The sequence below is a fragment of the Melozone crissalis genome, unplaced genomic scaffold (assembly GCF_028551555.1).
Source record: "Melozone crissalis strain CALT ecotype California unplaced genomic scaffold, PUWL_Pcris_2 ptg000061l_1, whole genome shotgun sequence".
NCBI classification, from domain to species: Eukaryota; Metazoa; Chordata; class Aves; order Passeriformes; family Passerellidae; genus Melozone; species Melozone crissalis.
Window position 1 is genome coordinate 936,359 of NW_026535839.1, and position 17,827 is coordinate 954,185.

Consider the following 17,827-nt stretch of genomic DNA (forward strand, 5'->3'; position numbering starts at 1 on the left):
TCTGCCCCCACCAGCCCTGGGAGCACCCCCAGTGCATCACCCCAGTCCAGACCCCAACAAGATCTGCCCTGAAAGCCAAGCCAGGGGCTGGGGCTGCCCCTGGCCCAGCAGAGCCCTCCTGCAGGAGCCCCTGCCAAAGCCCTTCCCAGCAGTGCCTGACAGCAGCTCAGGGAAACTCGATCTTTTTGCCATTTCAGCTCTATGTGCAGCAGCGAGGCTGCCCACATTCATTTCTAAATATAAGGGAAACCTGACAGTGGGAGCACAGCTTGGCTCCTCCATTCACGGGGAGCCCGAGGGCAGCGAGAACAGATGGGTTTGACAAGGGACACGTTTCCTGTGACACTGACTCCACACACAGCCCAAACACCGAGGGTGATGGAGATTTAATCCCCCACAATTTGGAGAAACTATGGAGTCACGGGTTTGCAAAGCACCCCAAGGATGGACACCACGGGGGATTCCCAAAAGGGGTCCCAGTGCCAGCCCTGACTGCCTCCAGCCCCAGCAGCCAAGGAGGACACACCAGGACAAAGGAAAAGCACCAGCCATTTATCACCTCCTTATGAGACACAGGGGCGACAGCTGAGTGGCTTCGGTGGCTGAGGAGATAATGGATGCTGGATGCTGTCCAGAACTGAATCGCTCCCAGCTCTGCAGAGCTCCTCACCCAGGCCAGTCCTGCCATCTGTCACAGCCTGGGGACTGACACCAGCACTGGCACCTCTGTGACAGGAGAAGGGGTCCGTGGCCCTGCCACCTGTGGGATGTGGTGATGGGCATCACTGAGGGCCTGCCTGTGACCTGCCAGGACCTGTCCCGGGGCACCAAGCCAGGCTGTTCCTGTCAGCAGTGCTCCTGGTGCTGTCCCCGTGCCCACCCTGGGTGCCACAGGGCACTGCTGGCTCCCCACAGCCCTGCAGGGCACCTTCGCACCCCCAGCCTGTGCCAAACTCCTCTAATAACAGCACCAGCCTCCCGTCTCGTGACTGCAAATGTGAACTTTCCAAATGCCACAGGAGCAAAGAGGTGCCCTGCACCCCGATTTGGAGCTGTGCCCTCCCACTCCAGTCACCTGCATTCTCTGTTTTCCACAGGTTAACACTGACAGCTGTGACAGCCACCGAGGGCTCTGCTCACTGAACACCTTAATGGTGGCAAAACAAGGAGGAATTGGAAAAGGAAAAGATGCTGAAACACAACAGATGAAAACCTTCTGCAAGAAGAAATATGCAGAGAAAGGGGCACTGGAGTTCTGTGAGGACAAGGAAAAGGAAATCATGTAGAAAAGGAAAGATAATAAGTGAAGGGAAAGAAGATGACCAGAAATGCCACACATTTTCCCAAGGAGTAACAAACACATTCAACAGGGCACTAACAAATTAGTGAGCGTTTGTTTCCCTATTCCTGCAGCTATTCCATCTGTGCTTTTGCCAAGTCTGAGCAGCACCACCCAGGACTGGCCAAGGGCAGCTGCCCTGCTCCAGCCCAGCTCTGCTCTCTCCTCCACTGCTGCACCTCAGGCATGTCTGGACAGACGGACAGACTGGTCCAGGGCTGCAGCTGTGGGATGGAAACGCTGCAGCTGTGAGGTCAGGGCTGAAATGGCTCTGTCCCCACAGCCAGAGCAAAGCTCTGCTGTGCCAAGAGCCAGCAGCTTGGAGCATCCAGAACTGCAGGATCCAAGGCCTCAGTCACGAGGGAAACATGCTGGAAAACTCTGGGCAAGGCTGACATAAACAGGCACAAGAAAGTCCGTGGGGAAAGCAAGAAAGGCAGCATGCAACATCCAGAGAAAATCATTTCAAAGAGTGCTGGGAACAAGGGGGCAGGTAGGAGATGAAAAGCCAAAGCTTTCAGCTATTTCTTTGAAGATTTTGGTTTGCATTTGGGAAGGCTGCCAGAGCTCAGAGCAGGTGTGAGCAGGACACCAGTGACTGCAGCAGGGCCTGGTGAAGCCAGTCCCACACAAGACCTGTCCTACCTTCACACCTGCCCACAGTGCCCAGCACCTCCTGGCTTCAACATGGTCCTAAGGGCACAGTCACCACCATTAGGGACCCTGAGAGGAGCCCCTGCTCGTGCTTGGCAAGGCCTCAGAGCAGCACAGCCTTTACAGATTCCATCCACTCACCCATCAGGATGCTCAGCAGCTTCTGCACCCGGGAGTTCACCCCCACGATCCGGTAGAGCCCCTGCTCATTGATCCCTGGGGAAACAAGGAACCTGTTAGCACAGGGTCACAAGGGCTGCTGAGATTGCTTCCACTCCTTTGCCTTCTCAAACAGCAAAGCCCATGAAACCCTCTCACCTATCAAACACAAAGCCACAGAAAATGGTAAAATTTGGGGTTGATATCAAGGTTTTCACGTATCCTTTCATTACCCCAGTTAGCTCAGGAACAAGGATCTGAGCACACTTTTCCTCCTTCCCACAGCCATGGCAGCCCCAAGCAGGATCTGCACTTAACCAGGGTAATCTGGGAAAATTTTACTGTGTCAAGTTCTTCAGGTTGAGGTCTGAGCCTTTTGCATCTGACCTGCCCCTGCAGGGCTGGGACAACCCCACCTGGCACAAGGAGCCTCACAGAGGTTCTGGGGACACAATCCCACATGAGAGGACGTGCTTGGCAGCATTCCTGCAGGAAGGATGCTGAGGTGAACACCCCCTTGATCCTGTCCCAGGGTGTTATTGGCTCACCCTGCCCCATGTCTGTGAGTCCTGCTGGCCCAGCCGTGGGGCAAACGCTTCTCTCATCAGCCCCAGCACGTCATGGGCTCATCTGATGTGGGTCCCAGGGCTCATGAGTCATTCTGCCCATGGAAAGGGCAGGAAAGCAACTGCTCCCCTGCCAGCAGCTGCCCCAGAGCAAGCCCAGCCCGAGGCTGCCCTACCTCTGGTTTCCACAGCGTGGATGCACTTCTTGATGATGCTGAAGCCGATGCTGTCCAGCTGGGCAGCTGCAGGGAAGGGCAGAGAGCAGGGTGAGCAGCTGGCAGGGCAGGGCAGGCCCTCACAGGGAGCACCAGGCTCCTGCTGAACCATCCCAGCAATGCACCACTGCCCAGAGCAGCAGGAGATAAATGAGGGCAGTAACGCAAGTACAGCAGATTGTACCAGCTGTAACCCGGGCAAGCACAGCCACTGATCTGCGTTCCAGCCTCCACATCCCTCTGAACCAAGCCCTGGGCTCTGCCAGGCAGCTACCACTGCAGATGGACAAAATTAATTTAGGATCAAGGTGAGATAACCCAAATTTGTCTGGAAAGTTGACAACGAGTTGCTTGGAAAGAAATGAAACTGGACATCTGGACACAACAAATCCCTGAAAATGGCACATGAGGTGTCTTGCCTCTGCCCAAGAGTGAGAGCTAAAAAATGAGAGTTAATGGGATGTACAACTCAATTCACCTGTGCCAATGCAGGATTTCACTTCTAAGTTCAAGGAATTACTAATCCAGGGACCCCAACACCTGCTGGAAGAATTCACCCCACAGAGAGCTCTCCACCACTGCCTGGCAAACACTGCCCAGCGATTTGTTATGGAAAATTAGTTCCTCCCTAGAGAAAGGCTTGGAAAATCTTCCATAGGGGAGGGAAGGATGGGCAAAGCCACCCCGGGCTGCAGACCCCAGGAATGCTGCGATGGGAGAGGGCAAAGCCATTCCAGACCCCAGGGATGCCGTGATGGGACAGACACAGTTCAGTGCAGGGCAGGCAGGGAGCAGAGCCCAGGCTGGCAGTGCCCTCTGCAAGGCACGTGCTGCTCCCCTCCCTGGCATTCCCTGCCTTTCCCCTGCCCCATGGGCAGCTGCCAGCTCCAGCCCCTCCTAATCCCTTGCTCTGAGCCCCGTGCTGGGGCTGGGCTTTGTCTGGTGAGTGGCACGGGGACCCACAGCAGCGCAAAGGAAAACAGCTCCGTTCTGTTTGTCTGGGCAAGCAGGCTGCAGTGCTGAGCCAACACAAGCACAGAGTGCAGACGGCTGTGCCACAGCACGTGAGGACAATGCAGAGCCTGCAGGGCCCTTTGCTGCGCACCCTCAGGGCTCCCAGCATGGATGCAGCACGAACCCAGCGTGCCATCCATCAGCAGGGCACAGCTGCCACTCCCAAAGCACTGACAAACACGAGGGTACCTGAGCAGCTCAAAGCCATGCTGTGGAACTGTCCTGCTGCAGCAAACCCAGCTCAGCAGGTCTGCTCAGCCCTGGCACGGCGTGACCCTGACCTGTGGGCATCCCTGTGTGGTGCTGGCAGTCTGGATCACTGCCTCAGGCTCTGTGCCAGCCCACCCCACAGAGCAGCAGCTCTCCCTTAGCCCCTTGCCTGTTTGGGCCCCCAAGGCCAGGCTGGACAGGGCTTGGAGCAGCCTGGGACAGCGCGAGGTGTCCCTGCCCATAGCAGGAACTGGATCAGCTTTAAGGTCCTTTCCAGCCCAACCCATTCGTGACTCCATCACCCTGCAGGGCCCAGCACCCCAGGGCCAGGCAGGGCTGGCATCCCTCCCTGCAGCAGGAGCAGGAGACCCAGCAGTGGCTCTGGGTGAAGTGACCTGGCACAATCCCCCTGAGCAGAGGAACAGGCTCCTCCACTCACTGTCAACTCTGCATCAGGAAAGGCTGGGGATTTCTCTGCAGTAGTTATATCCAGAAATAATATCTGATTAAATTTCCAAAGTGCCTTTATTCATCCTTAAACTGAACTTCTGATGAGCATTGTAAAAGCTTGGCTTCCCCTCTCTCAGAGCATCTGCTCTTTATCCCAGCCATTTACCACATGACTCAGTTCAGCAATGGCCCAGACCAAAGGCAGATCTGGGCCTGCTGCTGTCCAGATCACAGATCCAGGGAATCATCTGGGATCACAGATCCATGGAACCATCTGGGATTCCATCTGGGATCACAGATCCATGGCATAATCTGGGATCACAGATCCATGGCATCATGTGGGATTCCATCTGGGATCACAGATCCATGGAACCATCTGGGATTCCATCTGGGATCACAGATCCATGGCATAATCTGGGATCACAGATCCATGGCATCATCTGGGATTCCATCTGGGATCACAGATCCATGGAACCATCTGGGATTCCATCTGGGATCACAGATCCATGGCATAATCTGGGATCACAGATCCATGGCATCATCTGGGATTCCATCTGGGATCACAGATCCATGGAACCATCTGGGATTCCATCTGGGATCACAGATCCATGGCATAATCTGGGATCACAGATCCATGGCATCATCTGGGATTCCATCTGGGATCACAGATCCATGGAACCATCTGGGATTCCATCTGGGATCACAGATCCATGGCATAATCTGGGATCACAGATCCATGGCATCATCTGGGATTCCATCTGGGATCACAGATCCATGGAACCATCTGGGATTCCATCTCGGATCACAGATCCATGGCATCATGTGGGATTCCATCTGGGATCACAGATCCATGGAACCATCTGGGATTCCATCTGGGATCACAGATCCATGGCATAATCTGGGATCACAGATCCATGGCATCATGTGGGATTCCATCTGGGATCACAGATCCATGGAACCATCGGGGTTTGAAAAGCCCCCAAGGTGATCAAGCCCAACCATTCCCCCAGCATAACTTCTGTCCCCAGGAGCCACATGGCTGTGGAACCCCTCAGGAATGGGCACCCCCTGCCCTGGGCAGATGTGCCAAGGCCGGACAGGCCCTCCAGAGAAGAAATCCTCCCTGCCCTGCAATCTGAACCATCCCTGCCTGGCAGAGACCAGGTGGAGGAGCCTCCCTGGAGCTGTCCCTGCCCAGGGCAGGTGTGAGGCTCAGCTCCAGGCCCCCACACGTGTCTCAGGCTCTTCCCCCAGCAGCATCCAGTGCCCTGCCCAGGTTGGACCCATCCAGGAACACCGCACATCAGCACAGGGGACACGCACACCTGCACAGCAGCTGCTCCCACACACCCCCAGCTCACCTGACCTTCAGCAGCATCACACTCCAAGGGCTACTCAACTGCTCTCATCCCGTTCTATTTTTGCCTGCCAGATTATTTCTATTTAATCCATTAATTCCCTCCCTTTACACTGGTGTGACACCTCAGGGTGAAGGGAAGGGGGCAGGGGCTGAATCAGCTCTGTCAGCCTGGCTCCAGCTGTGCCAGGGCAGGGCAAGGTCAGAGCAGCTCCTCTGCCTCCCCACCACACTGGGCCATGCAACCACCTCAGGCTTAAATTCTTTCAGAGACATTTTGGAAATAAGAACCACAGGGGAGGGAGGAAATCATGAAGCAGAGAGCAGAGGAATGAGCTTTCAGGTCTCACCAGAAATGAGTTCTCAGGGCTTTAACTACCAGTGAGCTGCCAAGATTGGGAAAGGAAGAGTGAGGGTCGGATTAGGTTAGAGAAACGGAAGAAGTTTTTTACAATGAGGGTGGCAGGCCCTGGCACAGCTGGGGCTGCCCCTGCATCCCTGGCAGTGCCCAAGACCAGGCTGGACAGGGCTGGGAGCCCCTGGGACGGTGGGAGGTGTCCCTGCCATAGCAGGGAGGGGAAGAGAGGAGCTTTAAAGCCCTTCCAACCCAAAATACTCTGTGATTCCATGACTGTGATTGCTGGGAAGGGCCAGAGCACCCAGACAAGGGCACAGCAGACAGGGCAGCCAAAGGGACTCAGGAGTGGATGTGGAGGATGGAGAGTGAAATGGTGGGAAGGCAGGGAGAGGAGGAATTTTGTGCTGTTCCATGCAGTGAGCACAAACGGCCTGGAGGATTTGTTTCCATGGAGCAGGGCAAGTCCTTCTGCTTAGCAAAGTAGAGCATCTCAATTCCCCTGGCTCTGATGGTTCAGTGACAGCCCTCAGCCCCTCCACAGCACACCAGATAAATCAGGCACAGGCCCACGGCCATCTGGCCACACAGCAGGACAGCAAACCCAGAATCTCTGCAAAACCACAGCGCCCTGAGAGTGCCTCCACAGCACGGGGAGGCACTGCCGGGCTCCAGAGGCACAGGCAGGAGGCAGAGGTGTGGAGAGTGCATCAGGAACTGCATCCAGAGCCCTCCATCCCCACACTCACTGCAGGTCCCTGCAGGAAAACCCTGCCTCAAGGGCTGCTGGCAGCCAGGCAGGCGCTGAATGGATTTCAGAGTGCCTGGGAGGCAGGCAGAGCTCTGAACAGGGTTTTAGTGGGGCTGGAGCAGCCAGCCCTCTGCTCACACCAGCAGAGGGGTTGGGAGCACCTTCAGGGGTCCCAGGGAGGACACACAAGGACACACAGGAAGGATCATTCTCATTTTTCAGAAAGCCCAAATGGTCTCCTGAGCTAAACCAGCAGGCACAGAGCTGGCAGAGCTGTGTGCAGGGGCACAGAGCACTGACAGCTCACGGAGCTGAGGCACCCTGGGCTCTGCACCCCACAAACTCCTCCTGCCCCCAGGAAGAAGGGACAGGGGAGCTGTTCCAGCAGGGCTCCCACCCGAGGGACCACCCTGCCCTTCCAGCCCAGCCCTGAGCTCTGCTGGGTCACCCGGAGGCACAGAGCAGGGGAACGGGCAGGAAAGGATGGATGTGCAGCTGATGGCAGAGGGGGTCAGAGGGAAGGGGAACCACGGAGGGGGCAGAGACTGCTCTGTGCAAGGGCTGGAATGGGTGTGAGGAACATCAGCTGCAAATTATGCCAATTACTGAGGGAGAAATGCTGGGGCTGCAGATGGAAATGTCGTGTCTGAGGCAGCACCAAGCACTGAACAGCAAACCCAGGCCTGGCCCTGGCTCTGAGGGAAGGGACTGGGGCTGCAGAATTGCAATTATGGCAAATCCAACCTACTGGGAAATGGCTCAATTAAGGGTTTTAAAACACAGGACATAACAGGCAGGACCAGGTGCAACTGCTCCTCTAGGAAGAAAACAAGTGCTTTCCTGACCCAGGGCTTTGATTGCCTGAACCACAATAAAAAGATTTTTATTTTTAAGGGCTCTTGTTGACAATCTTGACAAGGCAGGACTTCCTTACTCCTGTATTTCTGCTCCAATTCTCACCCTGCACATTCTGCTCAGAGAGAAGAGCTGCCTGGTCCCAGGTGTCACCTTCAGGAGAAGTCCCCAGGCCACCCTGCAGTGCCACTGGGGTGGGGACACGGTGTGGGGCAGGAGGGGACACACCCGGAGGGATGCAGGCACTGCCTGGCCCTGCTCTGCACAGCCCCAGGCCCCACCAGCAGCTTTCTGCCCCTGGTCCCTGCTGGGTGCCACCCTGGGGTGCCCACACTGAGCCCTGCCACCCCCCAGCCCAGTGCCACCAGCCCCGCCCAGTGCCACCAGCATCCCCTGCTGACCCTCCCACTGCTCAGCCACCTTCAGGGTCAGGCTGGAGCAGAAATACTCACTGCCTTCGCTCTGGCTGTCCTTGTTGGAGTTGTACACCTGGAAAACACAAGCAGAAAGCCTTGTGAAGACCCTGGCACAGCTGGTGCCACCACAGCGTGGCTGCTGCCAGACCTCCCCCAGCAGCCAGGTCCCCAAACACCACCACGACCTCTGCACACAAATGCTGGGCTGGCCCAGCTGTGGAGTTATGTAAAATACTGCCTAGGACAGCTCTTAAAATAAAGAATGCAAATGGGATGGACCAGGTAAAAACAGAAATTAGAGGCTTCTAAACAAAATGGAGGTGGAGTTGGACTGGATGACTTTAAAGGTCCCTCCCAACCCAAACTGCTCCATGGTTCTGACTCCTCTCCTGAAGGACGCACACAGAGGATATAAACTCAGAGCAAAGGAGGCAATTCCCCTATGGGCATTGCAGGAACCCCTGGCAGGTGCAGCTGGGGCAGGGAGCAGGCATCCCCTCCTCAGGTACAGCCCGAGCAAAGGGAGGGAGAGGAAAAGAAACGTCCTTGATTTAGAGGGCACAAGGAGTGCAGCAGGGTGAGGCACTGAGGGCACCCAGCCCTGCTCCCAGCACAGCCATCACCAGGGCTCCATCCCATCCCAAACCTCTCCAGCCTCCCAACATCCACACTCCTCCTCCCATCACCACACCACCATAGCCTGGCTGCTGGAGAGCAAAGGGACACCTCAGTGGACACAGTAAAAAGGGAAAACACTGGCACAAGGTTTAATCACCATGTGAGGGCACTTTAAAAGCCCAGGATAATACCAACAGCAGCTGTAAGAAGATCAGCCCTCAGACAGGCTCTATTTCCCCAGCTCAACGGAGTAAAATGGTTTAGGATAATCCTTCCGTGCTCACCAGGAGCACTGCCACCCAGCCCAGAGCCCCAGCAGCACCTGGATGTGGCTGAGGGGGCACAGAACAGCACACAGGCTGCTGAGGCTGTGGGGAGCAGGGCTGGGAGCCCCTGCAAGGGGAGCTGCCTGCATCACATGCTGCCTCCCAAAATAGCCAGCAGGGCAAGCCTCCAAAGGCCGTGTTGATAGCAACACCAGCAGCAACAGGGCAGGGCTGTGCTCCAGCATCCCAGCCCTGGCACCAGCAGCAGCTCTGTGCTTCCCCAGGGTCCCTGCTGGGGATGTCCCCCAGGAGCTGCAGCTGCAGGATGGGCCTGGGGAGCTGCTGGGAGCCTCTCAGAGGGTCAGAGCCAGGCCTGGGCACTGCTGGCACAGCTGGCACACCCTGCTGCTCACCCCAGCACCAAACCCACCCAGCAAGGCTGTGTGCCACAGGGCATGTGTGACAGACATGTTTCATGAAAGATCTTTTTGCTAGGATTCTTCTCCTGAGAAGCTGAGAGGCCTCAGGAACAAAATGTAAACATTGATTATCTGCTGCTGTGGAATGCAACAGGTGCATCTGTGATTGGTCTCATGGGGTTGTTTTTAATTAATGCCCAATCACAGTCCGGATGTCTCGGACTCTCTGGTCAGTCACAAGATTTTATTATCATTATTTTCTATTCTTTTATTATCATTCCTTTCTATTCTTTTATTATCATTCCTTCCTTTCCTTTGCTAGCATTCTGATTAAATTCTTTCTTCTATTCTTTTAGTACAGTTCTAATATATCACTTTCTTTTAATATAATATATATCATAAAATAATAAATCAGCCTTCTGAAAGATGGAGTCAAGATTCTCATCTCTCTCCTGGTCCTGGGACCCCTGTGAGCACCAGCCCAGGCATGGCAGCAGCAGGGCACACAAACAGATCCCTTCCCTGGAGGTGACCCAGACCCAGGCCATTCCTGAGCTGGGCACTGCAGGACACCCTGGGCCAGCTCCACCACGCAGGACCTGCTCAGGGAAGCACAAACCCAGTGGAGCAGCTCAGAGCTGGGCTCTGGGCAGGTTCTGGCCCCTCCAAGGAGCTCCTTCCCTCTGCCCCTCCAGGACACCTGGCTGTGTAACACCAGCCCGAGCAGAGAGGATTGTTTGCAGAGAAAATCCATCAGCCACATCTGGCAAGTGGGGGATGATTCAGCAGCAAAAGCAGCTGCCGTCAGCAAGAGAGTTCTCCTCCAGGAACAGTGTTTATATCAAGAAAATGGAATAAGTGCAAAGAGGGAAGGAAAGCACCCGCGGGCTGCCCTGGCAGCAGTGCCCACCACAGCCACCCTTCTCTAGGGGACTTCTCCCTCCAACCTCAGAGCCTCTGTTGGGGGGTCCCAGCAGGGACTGGGCTCAGCCTGTCACCCAAAGTCACCCAAACCTGAGATCACACACAGACAACACTAAACACAGCCAAGGTAACACTAAACACAGCCAAGGGTCAGCCTTGCAGCACCCTGGGACAGGGGAGGGGTCCCTGCCCATGGCAGGGTGGGATGAGAGGAGCCTTAGGGTCCTTCCAACCCAAACCATTCCAACTCCTGGTGCACAGCAGCTCCAGGGACATCCTCTGCCTGCACCTTTGCTCTTCCAGTCTGGATCCATGAAACAGCAGAGGCTGTTATCACCAGAGACTGCTCTTAAAACAAGGGAAAAGGGCAGACAAGGAAACACAATATGCCTTTGCCATTAACTGCAAAGTGTGCACACAGCAAGAGGGAAGTTTCACACAAAGGTCAACGGCAGCCATAAAACACAGAGTCACTGCCACCCTACACCCATCTTTCAAGGACAAACCTGTTATCCCTTGTGTCTGTTAATCCACTAACACAGCTCCACACCAGCAGGGCTTTAGCCAAGCCCCAAGTCTGCAATATCCCTTCCTTTTTCAAAAATACTTCTCCTATTCTGCCTCAAGTCTTTTAGAGGGAGATTTTTCTGGATAAGAGAAAGTTTCCAAGTCTGAGGAAAGGGCTGCTGTATAGAGCTCCAGCAGTGAGGCTCCTCCAGTGGCCCAAGGGTCAGCCCTGCCCTGCTGGAGCCCTTGGGCTCATGCCTTGGCAAAGTTCTCCTGCCCGGCCTGGCCCAGGGATGCTGATATTCCACTCCTTCAAAACAGCTCTGATAGCAGGCAGGGCTTAAAGCAGAAGATGCACTTGAAGATTGAGCCTCACACACAGGTGAGTGAGTTCATGGACCAGGCTCCCCCTGGGAGAGGATGCAGAATTCTACAGAGGTTCCTGCTATTCCCACACCACACACAGCACCGAGCCCAGGGCTGCAGCACCTCTGTCCTGGCAGAGATGGGCTGGGAGCACCTTGGAAAAGCGCTCCTGAATCCTCTTCCACACAGCTGCCAGTGCTGGATTTGATCTCCCTGCCCTCAGCCCCTCTCTCAGAGGTGTTTGCACCATTGCCATGCCCAGGCTGGGGCCAGGGGAGCACGAGGGGACAGCACAAAGGGACAGGGCCACTGCTAGGGTGGCAGCATCCAGCACAGTGCTCTGAGCTCTGCCCAGCACAGGGCAGGCAGGATCTGCAGACACACACATCACCCAGCACGGGCCGGACAATAAAACACCAATAAATACACAATAAAACACCAATAAATGAGTGTATTTTTATGCCCACACGCTGTTTGTCCTGTTGTTAACACACTCTGGAGGAAACAGCCCCAAACCCAGAGAGTTTCTCATGAAATGAAAAGCTTCTTTCACTTTGCAGCATTAGTCACTGACAAGGGGTGGGAAATGAGAGGGAAGAAACATTGCTGGGAGGTGAAGGGGCTGTGGCCCACGGACACGTGTGGGAACAGGCTGGGTTATAAAACTCCTAGAATTGGGACCAGTGACTAACGTGGAGACAAATCCCTGCCCTGCAGCACTGCCATGCTCCAACATCTCTCTCACTAATTATTCCCTTTTGATTGTATTTCCAAAGCCAAAATATCCTCCCAGGCAGTTTCAGAAATGATGTGTATAGAAAAAATATATATAGAGATAGTACAAAACTTACAGACCTTCATGTCTCGTATTTAGTTTTCTAAACTCCTACTGTAGATGGTAAAATATCCTGAACAAAACCAGATTGTATAATTTTTTTAGCAGAAGCTACTGCTGCTTCATTCCTGCAGGATAATTGCTGTCTGGAAGCTTAAAGAAGACCTTTGCAAGCTATTATTGAAAAATTCCAAGATGCATCTGTAAGTAATCCAAAAAGATAAATTTTATGAGAGCAGTTACAACTCATGACTACTTTGACACTTGCACTATGCTCAATTATGAACTTGATATTTAAGATAATTCATCAAAGAACCAGTTATTTCCTTTGCTGAGACATTTCACCAAACGCATGCTTTGTTTTGCAGAGGAAATGGTTTTATAGGGATGATTAAGAGCTCTGAGATGTTGGAGGGTGTGGTAGAGGAGCCCAGGGCCCAGGAGGCAGCTCCTGCTCCATGGAGCCCAGGGATGAGCTGGGGTCACCCACCCACACTGCTGGCTCCTGGATCCATGTCCCAGCTCCTCATGGACCACAGCCTGGGCAGGAGCAGCACTGCAGGTGCTTTGCCCTCCAGATTCAGTCCTGCCACTGCCACACACCCCACACTGGAGCTGTGCATCATGCAAGCGTCAGCTGTGGATTTTCCTCATCAGAAATCCTTTGAAAGACACCATCTGGAGCCTCAAACACTCCTACAGCCACTGACAGCCACCATCTGGAGCTTCAACCACCTCCACAACCACTGATGGCCATCACTGAGGGCCTAAAATGCTCCTACAGCCACCGAGAGCCACCATCCAGGGCCTGAAACACCCCTCAGACACCACTCAGAGCCTGAAACACCCCTCAGACACATCCAGGGCCTGAAACAGCCCTCAGACACATCCAGAGCCTGAAACACCCCTCAGACACCATCCAGAGCCTGAAACACCCCTCAGACACATCCAGGGCCTGAAATAGCCTTCAGACACATCCAGGGCCTGAAACACCCCTCAGACACATCCAGAGCCTGAAACACCCCTCAGACACATCCAGAGCCTGAAACACCCCTCAGACACATCCAGGGCCTGAAACACCCCTCAGACACCATCCAGAGCCTGAAACACCCCTCAGACACATCCAGGGCCTGAAACAGCCCTCAGACACATCCAGGGCCTGAAACACCCCTCAGACACATCCAGGGCCTGAAACACCCTTCAGACACATCCAGAGCCTGAAACAGCCTTCAGACACCATCCAGAGCCTGAAACAGCCCTCAGACACATCCAGGGCCTGAAACAGCCTTCAGACACCACTCAGAGCCTGAAACACCTCTATAGCCACCGAGAGCCACCATCCAGGGCCTGAAACACCCCTCAGACACATCCAGAGCCTAAAACAGTCCTACAGCCACTCTCCATCACCTGATGCACTTCCTGCTTGTGCACAGATAAATCAAGAAGAATTCAACCCATCAGATTTCCAACCCGATCCTAACCAAACTTTGCACACATGACGTGCAAAGAGCAAATGGGTCTGTGAATGGTTTGGGATGACACTGGGCTGTGGGAAAAGAAAAGGAAAAGGAAGTAGCTGGGGTTGGAAGGGGAACTACAAAAAGATGATGTTGCGTAATTTCATTTTTATTTCCTCATTTCAGAGGTCACGCTGCTGCCCATGGTGCTCATTAACCCCCACACGACACGGGCTATGATTTCCTAAGGCACTTGCTTCATTTTAAATTCCATTCACTTTCCTTTAAAATCCAAAATGGCCCAACCTAAGCTGCAGCCCTTGGAGGCTGCACAGTGTTCAGCACAGTTCCCAAAATCCTTCAAATTCCAACACTGCCGTGAAATTCTGCTCAATGGCTAAAATCTAGAGGAGAGGATTGCCCAGCTGCTCAGAGGAAAGAGGGATTTCAGGAAAGCTGCAGAGCAGGAGGCCAGCAGCCCTGCTTTGCAGAGAGGGGCATCTCCATGCAAGGAGGATTTCAGCTCCAAGCCCTGCTGTGGAAGATTCCACCTCACCCTCCTCTCCCTGGTGCTGGGACCTTCCCTCCCAGCCAGAGTTTCCATTTGGACTCTCAGAATGGGCCAGTCCTGCCAGAGTTCCCTGGGCTCCCTGGGGGAGAGGGGTGTTTGCAAGGTCCAGAGCAATGGGAGGAAATGCTGCAGTGTTATGCAATTTCCTTGTGATTCATATTCAGAAATCCTCAAAACAGCCAGGAATGAGTCTCTCAACTTTCAGCTCCAGAGATGCACAAGCCCAAGGGGTATAAATAGATATGACATTCCCTCAGAACTGGTAGCCCAAGTGGCTTCCCAGCCACGCTGGGCCAGCCTGGGGAGCCATGGGCAGAGGAGCACAGACATTCCACATGAGTTTTGCAACCCTTTTATAAGGGCAAATGGGCTGGAGAGCAGAGCTCCAGCTGGAGCCTGGCCACCCTGGCTGACTCAGCTGCTGCTGGGTGTCTGCAGCACCCCCAGCACCCCAGAGAGCCCTGCCTGAGCAGGGAGAGCTGGGGACCCCACACATCCCTCTCCACACCTCAGCTGCCTTTCCTCTTGATGCCTTCCCCACCAGAACCCCAGGGATGCTCCTGATCGTGTCCCCACAGCCCCCAGCCTGTCCTGCAGGGCCCTCCATGGGCACAGGGGTGGCCAGAGCAGGGCTGGAGCTCTGGCACCCAGAGATGGCACAGGCCTGGGGCAGGGGGCACCCTGCACCCTGTCCCTGCAGCAGCAGGAAGGGCTCAGAGGAAGAATGGAGAGAAGGAAGGAGAGAAAAGGGAGATGGACCCTCCAAACCTGCCCCTGAGCTCGGCACTGGGAGCTGCTTCACTGGGACACAGCCCTGGAGCAGCATCCCAGCAAAGCTCATGTACAAAAAGCCTGTTTCCTTGTTAAAAGCAGGACACCTGGCAACCTTGGTGAAATCAGCCCTTGTTTCTGGCTCTGCCTTATCAACCCTGTTCTATTTCTGTCCGAGAGCCAGGTTTTCGTACTACAAGCAGGATTTTCAGAGCTAGACTACACTGTGTTGTGGTTAGAAATAACCTGCCCTGCTCTGAGAGCCAGAAGGATATAGATAGGAGCATGATCTCTCCCAGCCCACATCCCTGCAAACCTCTCTGCAGCAGGAGGGGAGGGAAAATTACGCCTTACTTTCCCAAGTGGAGAACTTGGCAGGGCAGCAGAACCCCACTGTGAAATGCTGGTTTATGTCATGCAGACGAAGCTGTTCACTTGGAAGAGGGTGGCCAGGGACCCTGGCAGCTCCTTCCTTCCTTCCTTCCTTTCCTCCCAACCTACTGTTCATCACAGTCAGAGCCACCTCCCACCTCGTGTCCCCCTTTCTCTCTCCTGCTCCTTCCTTCCAACACAAATTCCAGCTTCAAACTTATACCCTGGGCCTGACCAAAGGACAGAAAAGAGAAATCTATCACAAACGCAGCATCTGGGGGGCGTGAATCCCCTACATGGGTCTTGCTCCCCTGTCTCTCGGAGCTGAGCTAAAGGATGGTTCTAATTAACAGCAAGCCCACATTTTATTACAAGTGCAGGCATTCCCAAGGGCCCCTGGAGCCGAGGCCAGCCGGGCTCCCTGCCAGCCAGCTGGGCTGCTGAGCTCAGCGCAGTTATATAACCCTGTTTGTCACCCAAGGGAACAATCACCTGGGTCAGGACTGGGAAAAACCCACCTGGGAGACACTGCCAGCTCCCCACGGCTCCCCCAGAGCAGGGAATGCAGCAGCAGCAGCCACGCTGGGCTGGGTGGGAGCGAGGGGAGCTGAGCGCATCAGATGCGCTGCAGCCTCGGAATAACCCAGCTAAAGGTCAACTGCTCCAACAAAATACATTTCTGGAATAACTAAAGCGCCTAAAGTTTCCCAGAGCGGCATTTCTAAGTGAGTCCAGCGAAGCAGACACGTTGGGATCACTGAATAACTGATTAAAAGTGAAAACTTGCACTGCTCTGAGCTTCCCCCAAGTTTTCTGGGATGCTTGAGCAACAGCTCGCACATCCTCCTGCGGCAGCTCTGCCTGGAGCCCGGCCAGCACACACGCCCTTCCTCCTCCCAACGTCTGCTGACGAACACGGGCTCTCAACACATCAAAACCAGCCTAATTTTAAATGACAGTGTCATCTTTATTTTTAAAATAACTGTAACACAGCCGTGCCTGGCGCTCCTCCTCTGTGAAAGAGGTTTGACACTGCCCGGGTGGCTCCGTGCCAGGACTGGCTCAGGCACCGCTGCCTGGAGCTTTAAGGACTGGGACACCCGGAGCTGAGACCCCTTTCAATCCCCCCTTTGCACCTGGGGACACTGTGGGAAAGCAGCAGAAAGGGGACACAGTCCCACCCCTCCTCTCCCACAGAGACTTCTCTAAGCCCAGGGTGGCTGCACGGGTTTCTTGGCAATCCTGGGATGTGGCACAAGGTTCTTTCCTGGCCTTGGGAGCCAGCCCAATGGAGCTTTAAAGGCTCCTGGTGTCCCTGCCCAAAACTGCAGCAGCACATTTATCCCTCTCCAGACAGGACCTGAAATTCCACAACACTCCCAACCTCCCTGGGAAACCCTCAGCCCTGCCTGGACCCACCCAGGGGCTGCCAGCACTCCCCACCACCATTCCCACCATCCAAATAATACTGGTGAGAGACAGCAAGGGACACATCCAGCCTGCCACGGCCTGAGCCTGCAGCCTGCCTGCTCCTGATCCAGTCCTGCTCCTGATGCTAATCCTGATGCCAATCCTTCTCCTGGTTCCAATCCTGCTCCTGATGCCCGTCCTGATCTCAGTCCCGCTCCTGATGCCAATCCTGCTCCTGGATCCCAGTCCTGCTCCTGATCCTGCAGAGCCCAGCTCCACACACAGATCTGCCAGCAATGACAAACCCAGGGTGAACACAGAAATAAAATTATCCAAACAACAGAGTCCAAAGACTTTCTCCTGGGGCTGCAGTTGGGAGAAGAAAAATCCCCAGGTGAGGGAAGGTGATGGGGCTGCAGCAGGACAGTAAATCACTGCTTAAAACCAAATGTAAGACCCAATAAAGGAGGAAATAATTGAAGAGGCTGGCTTTGTGAGTGAGTCACTGTAGCATGAACCATTTACTTTAATTTTTAATTTAAAGTAGGAAACAATACTCTAATAGTCTATTTAAATTGGCAGGGAAATTTGTTCTCCCAACATGGAGCTATTCCCTGAATTTCTACATGTTTGTTGAATTGCCCGATCAAATAACTCAAAGCAGAGGTGATAAAGAGAGGAAGGGAAAGTGAGTGTGCTCTCTTTGGTGTGTCACTCCAGCTGAGCTCTGTGCCTCCCTGCTGAGGCTGCCAGCAAGGCTGCAGGGTGGACAGCACGTTCCCACCAAACCATGACACCAAATCCCTGGATGCAAGCACCCTGCTCCCTGCCCCGGGGCTGGCTCACCTCTCTGGGCCCAGGCTCACAAACAAGTTGCTGCACGCAGCTGCTCCATCCTGTTCCACATCTGTGCTGCAATCCAGGTTCGATTATCCCCGTGGCCCAGGCACCCACAGACCCAGCCCACCCT

The 17,827-nt window shown here is 54.5% G+C and overlaps 1 protein-coding gene across 3 annotated transcripts in view; it reads right to left on the reverse strand.

The window, feature by feature from the left end:
- ARHGAP26 (Rho GTPase activating protein 26) overlaps positions 1 to 17,827 on the reverse strand; it is a 103,155-nt gene that overhangs the window by 45,761 nt on the left and 39,567 nt on the right. For all 3 annotated transcript variants that reach the window (XM_054287716.1, XM_054287715.1, XM_054287717.1), the window contains exons 12-14: positions 8,378 to 8,414; positions 2,895 to 2,960; positions 2,135 to 2,209 (exon numbers count right to left, since the gene is read on the reverse strand). In XM_054287716.1, the coding sequence (XP_054143691.1) occupies positions 2,135 to 2,209; positions 2,895 to 2,960; positions 8,378 to 8,414 (178 nt within the window). The remainder of the gene's footprint in view (positions 1 to 2,134; positions 2,210 to 2,894; positions 2,961 to 8,377; positions 8,415 to 17,827) is intronic.